The sequence below is a fragment of the Ictalurus punctatus genome, chromosome 27, assembly GCF_001660625.3.
Source record: "Ictalurus punctatus breed USDA103 chromosome 27, Coco_2.0, whole genome shotgun sequence".
In the NCBI taxonomy this organism is placed as follows: Eukaryota; Metazoa; Chordata; class Actinopteri; order Siluriformes; family Ictaluridae; genus Ictalurus; species Ictalurus punctatus.
This window is the reverse complement of record NC_030442.2, coordinates 4972501-4977500: the sequence shown is the minus strand read 5'-3', so window position 1 is coordinate 4977500 and position 5000 is coordinate 4972501. Positions and strand designations below refer to the sequence as shown.

The following is a 5000-nucleotide window of genomic DNA, read 5'->3' as shown; positions in this document are numbered from 1 at the left end:
AGTTCTGTTTAGCACCAGCGTTAGAGAGTTAGCTCTGTTTAGCATCAGCGTTAGCGAGTTAGCTCTGTTTAGCGTCAACGTTAGCGAGTTAGTTCTGTTTAGTGCCAGCGTTAGCGAGTTAGTTCTGTTTAGCGTCAGCGTTAGCGAGTTAGTTCTGTTTAGCGTCAGCGTTAGTGAGTTAGCTCTGTTTAACGCCAGTGTAAGCGAGTTAGCTCTGTTTAGCGTCAGCGTTAGTGAGTTAGCTCTGTTCAGTGCCAGTGTTAGCGAATTAGCTCTGTTTAGCATCAGCATTAGCGAGTTATCTCTGTTTAGTGCCAGTGTTAGCGAGTTAGTTCTGTTTAGCGTCAGCGTTAGCGAGTTAACTCTGTTTAGTGCCAGTGTTAGCGAGTTAGTTCTGTTTAGCATCAGCGTTAGCGAGTTAGCTCTGTTTAGTGCCAGCGTTAGCGAGTTAGTTCTGTTTAGCATCAGCGTTAGTGAGTTAGCTCTGTTTAACGCCAGTGTAAGTGAGTTAGCTCTGTTTAGCGTCAGCGTTAGTGAGTTAGCTCTGTTTAGTGCCAGTGTAAGCGAGTTAGCTCTGTTTAGTGCCAGTGTAAGCGAGTTAGCTCTGTTTAGCGTCAGCGTTAGTGAGTTAGCTCTGTTTAGTGCCAGTGTAAGCGAGTTAGCTCTGTTTAGTGCCAGTGTAAGCGAGTTAGCTCTGTTTAGCGTCAGCGTTAGTGAGTTAGCTCTGTTTAGTGCCAGTGTATGCGAGTTAGTTCTGTTTAGCGTCAGCGTTAGTGAGTTAGCTCTGTTTAGTACCAGTGTAAGCGAGTTAGCTCTGTTTAGCGTCAGCGTTAGTGAGTTAGCTCTGTTTAACGCCAGTGTTAGCGAGTTAGCTCTGTTTAGGGTCAGCGTTAGTGAGTTAGCTCTGTTTAGTGCCAGTGTAAGTGAGTTAGTTCTGTTTAGCATCAGCGTTAGCGAGTTAGCTCTGTTTAGTGCCAGCGTTAGCGAGTTAGTTCTGTTTAGCATCAGCGTTAGTGAGTTAGCTCTGTTTAACGCCAGTGTAAGTGAGTTAGCTCTGTTTAGCGTCAGCGTTAGTGAGTTAGCTCTGTTTAGTGCCAGTGTAAGCGAGTTAGCTCTGTTTAGCGTCAGCGTTAGTGAGTTAGCTCTGTTTAGTGCCAGTGTATGCGAGTTAGTTCTGTTTAGCGTCAGTGTTAGTGAGTTAGCTCTGTTTAGTACCAGTGTAAGCGAGTTAGCTCTGTTTAACGTCAGCGTTAGTGAGTTAGCTCTGTTTAACGCCAGTGTTAGCGAGTTAGCTCTGTTTAGGGTCAGCGTTAGTGAGTTAGCTCTGTTTAGTGCCAGTGTAAGTGAGTTAGTTCTGTTTAGCGTCAGCGTTAGCGAGTTAGCTCTGTTTAGTGCCAGCGTTAGCGAGTTAGTTCTGTTTAGCATCAGCGTTAGTGAGTTAGCTCTGTTTAACGCCAGTGTAAGCGAGTTAGCTCTGTTTAGCGTAAGCGTTAGTGAGTTAGCTCTGTTTAGTGCCAGTGTAAGCGAGTTAGCTCTGTTTAGTGTCAGCGATGTACATGTTTAGCTAACACCAACGCAGGATGTTTCTATTGTCCCACAAATGCTGGACTTCACTCATACTGAAATGTCAGAGATGCTTAAGTTTTCATCACAAATAGTATCAAACACCAGTGTTTTAGAATGTTTCAGACTTTATTTGTCATTAGTGAACGGTGTGTGTGTGTGTGTGTGTGTCATTGTTGTGTCTGTAACTTAGGTGGATGTGCCATGTCGATGATGATAATTACCTGAATCCAAGTGCGCTGCTCTCTCTCCTCTCTGAATTCTCATTGGACAGAGACGTGTATGTGGGTAAACCCAGTCTGGATCGACCAATCAAAGCCCAGGAGCTGCTGCCTAGCAACAAGACAGTGAGTGATATCACATAATGCGGCACAACTCTTATTAAAATGTAGTTAATAATATTGAATCTCACACACACACACACAACAACTCTGAATGATTATTTCTGATTATTATTGAATAATAACTGGTGTGTGTGTTTGTGTTTGTATTTTCAGCGTGAGGTACGGTTCTGGTTCGCTACAGGAGGGGCGGGGTTCTGTCTCAACAGGAAGTTAGCGGAGAAGATGGCTCCATGGGCGAGGTCTGATTAAATTACATGTTTATAGAATATTGTTTATTTGTATTAGACTGAAAGGAGGAAAGTGGCGTGAACATAGTGTGTGTGTGTGTGTGTGTGCGTGTGTGTGCAGCGGGTCCAGGTTAGAACACACCTCAGCTGTAATCAGACTTCCTGATGACTGTGTGATCGGTTTCATCGTAGAGAGGCGACTGGGCGTGTCCATGATCCACAGCGACCTATTCCACTCTCACCTGGAGAACCTCCTGCTGCTCACACATGCACAGATCCTCAAACAGGTCAGAGCACCTCAGCAAATCAGCTACGAGCACATCACTCAGACTCACACACCTCAGCCAATCAGCTGAGAGCACATCACTCAGATTCACACACCTCAGCCAATCAGCTGAAACAATCACTGATGTCATGTGATCAACACATTTATGTTTAACGTGTGTGTATGTGTAGGTTACTCTGAGTTATGGCCAGTTTGAGAATAAAATGAACAGCGTGGGACTGAAGGGAGGTTTCAGTACAGAGGAGGATCCATCCAGGTAACATTCATCTACACTGTGTTATCAGATTATAATAATCAGACTATAGTAAGAATGTTTGGTCAATTATGATCAGACTATAATAAGGTTAGTGGAATCAGATACATATAATCAGAATTTACACTAATCATACTATACAATCAAATATACACAGACTTTAATCAGATTATAATATCAGACATAATCAGACTATATAGTCAGGTCATAAGGTAACTATAATAAGATGGTATATCAGATTATAATTAGATCGTATTAGAATATATACTGAAATCAGATGTTAGATGATTACATCACTACAATCAGATATAATCAAAGTATAGAAGGTATAGAAACATATAATCAGACTCAGCAGACTATAGGGCAGTATAATTAAATGATCAGACAATTTTCGTTTATTTAATTATATCATATGATGATAGTCTAAACACAGTCTGATCATGGCATAAGATTATAATAAATTGATATAATCTAATTATATTTTTATATCTGTCAGACTATAATCAGATTATCATGAACTCTAAGGCATCAAATATAAATCGAATAACGATCAAACTATAATCGGATCTACTCAGACTGTAGGACTATCATCACAGGATATAATCAGATAGAATAATCAGACTTGTGAATGATTTAACTGTGTGTTTGGTTTTGCAGGTTTAAAACCCTGCACTGTTTCCTGTACCCGCTGACCAGCTGGTGTCCACATGCATGAAAACACTTAAATTCCCAGAATCCCCCTGGAGGAACTTTCACACACTTGCACACACCGAGGACATGCACCATGTGTTCCTGTGTCACCATGTGTCCCTGTGTCGCCATGTGTCCCTGTTTCACCATGTCTCCCTGTGTCATACTGTCCCTGTCACTATGTGTCCCTGTGTCACCATTTGTCCCTGTTTCACCTTGTCTCCCTGTGTCATACTGTCCCTGTCACTATGTGTCCCTGTGTCACCAAGTGTCCCTGTTTCACCATGTCTCCGTGTCATAATGTCCCTGTCACCATGTGTCACCATGTGTCCCTGTGTCAACATGTGCCCCTGTGTTCCTACGTGTCCCTGTTTCACAATGTCCCTGTGTCACCATGTGACCGTGTCCCTGTGTTCCCACGTGTCCCTGTTTCACAATGTCCCTGTGTCACCATGTGACCGTGTCCCTGTGTCACCATGTGTCCCTGTTTCGCAGTGTCCCAGTCACCATGTGACTGTGTCCCTGTGTAACTGTATCCTTCTGTCACTGTCACCGTGTCACTATGTCCATGTGCCATTGTGTCATTACCGAGAAGAAGACGAGAGTTTTTGCAACTTTTTTTGCAGCTTTTTCTTATGGATCTGAACTCCCTTGTTGTCATGTTCTCAGTCTCGGTGGATCTGGAGCCCACATGGAGGTTCTTCAGTAGCTTGAAACGTTCTTGAATTGTGTCTTACCTTTTCACACTCCTGGCTGGCTCGCCATCTGTCCCTGATGTGTGAAGTGTTATAAATGAACAGCACATTGTAAGAGGAGGTTGTTTCTTATTCACATACCATAGTATATGTTCACGGGATGAAGCTCTCACACTCCTCAGGAACACTGCACACCTGAACATGGTGTATATCCATGCCTGAACATTGATTTAATAAGAGCTTCCAAATGTGAGGTCAGAGGTCAGAGCATCCCAGGCTTGTAATCTCAACAATGATTCATCCTTGAAATCTTGCATGTATCTTCGGTACTGCTCTCTTCATGTACGCTAGAAGAACAAGAAAACATCTCAAAACAAACGGTTATTGATCCCGGATTATTCAGACGGAGTGTAAAAGTGCTCTTAGAGATGGTCCTTGTTCCTTATTCCTGCTTTAATTATACGATCTGTTTACATTCTAGGTCATATTTACATTTATTATAGTCTGCTGAAGTGTTCAGTACTCAGACTCCTAACAGAAAGCACTTAAACGAGTGTGTGTGTGTGTGTGTGTTTACTACAGACAAAATGGACACTGAAATAACAATAATACCCCTCAATTAGTTTAAACAGGAACACACACGGGTGTGTATCCGGCATAACGCAGTGTGTACATTACTGCAGTCTGTGTTTTACGTTGTACAGAGACAGACACAGTGTTTTCATAAAATGTCAATAAATTATGCAGGTTTTTTTTAAATTGAAAGATGTGTGTACTGTAATTGCTGCAGAAATGTGCGTATGTGTTAGTCATTAAAAAATTCCCTCATGTTTAAATGTGCGTTCAAAATGAAACACACACACAAACACATGGTGAGGATTTGATACTGAAACTACACAGATTGGAATTCAGACTTCTGAGACGTTACGTGAGGGGGCGGAG

General features: G+C 42.3%; 1 protein-coding gene across 2 annotated transcripts in view; it reads left to right on the top strand.

Annotated features, from left to right (window-relative positions):
- The window catches only part of mfng (MFNG O-fucosylpeptide 3-beta-N-acetylglucosaminyltransferase), an 8057-nt gene extending 3234 nt beyond the window's left edge, over positions 1-4823 (top strand). For both annotated transcript variants that reach the window (XM_053676691.1, XM_017459094.3), the window contains 5 exons: positions 1757-1910; positions 2061-2146; positions 2256-2421; positions 2591-2676; positions 3331-4823. In XM_053676691.1, coding sequence (XP_053532666.1) covers positions 1757-1910; positions 2061-2146; positions 2256-2421; positions 2591-2676; positions 3331-3388 — 550 coding nt within the window. In that variant the 3' untranslated portion in view covers positions 3389-4823. The remainder of the gene's footprint in view (positions 1-1756; positions 1911-2060; positions 2147-2255; positions 2422-2590; positions 2677-3330) is intronic.
- The last annotated feature ends 177 nt before the right edge of the window (positions 4824-5000 follow it).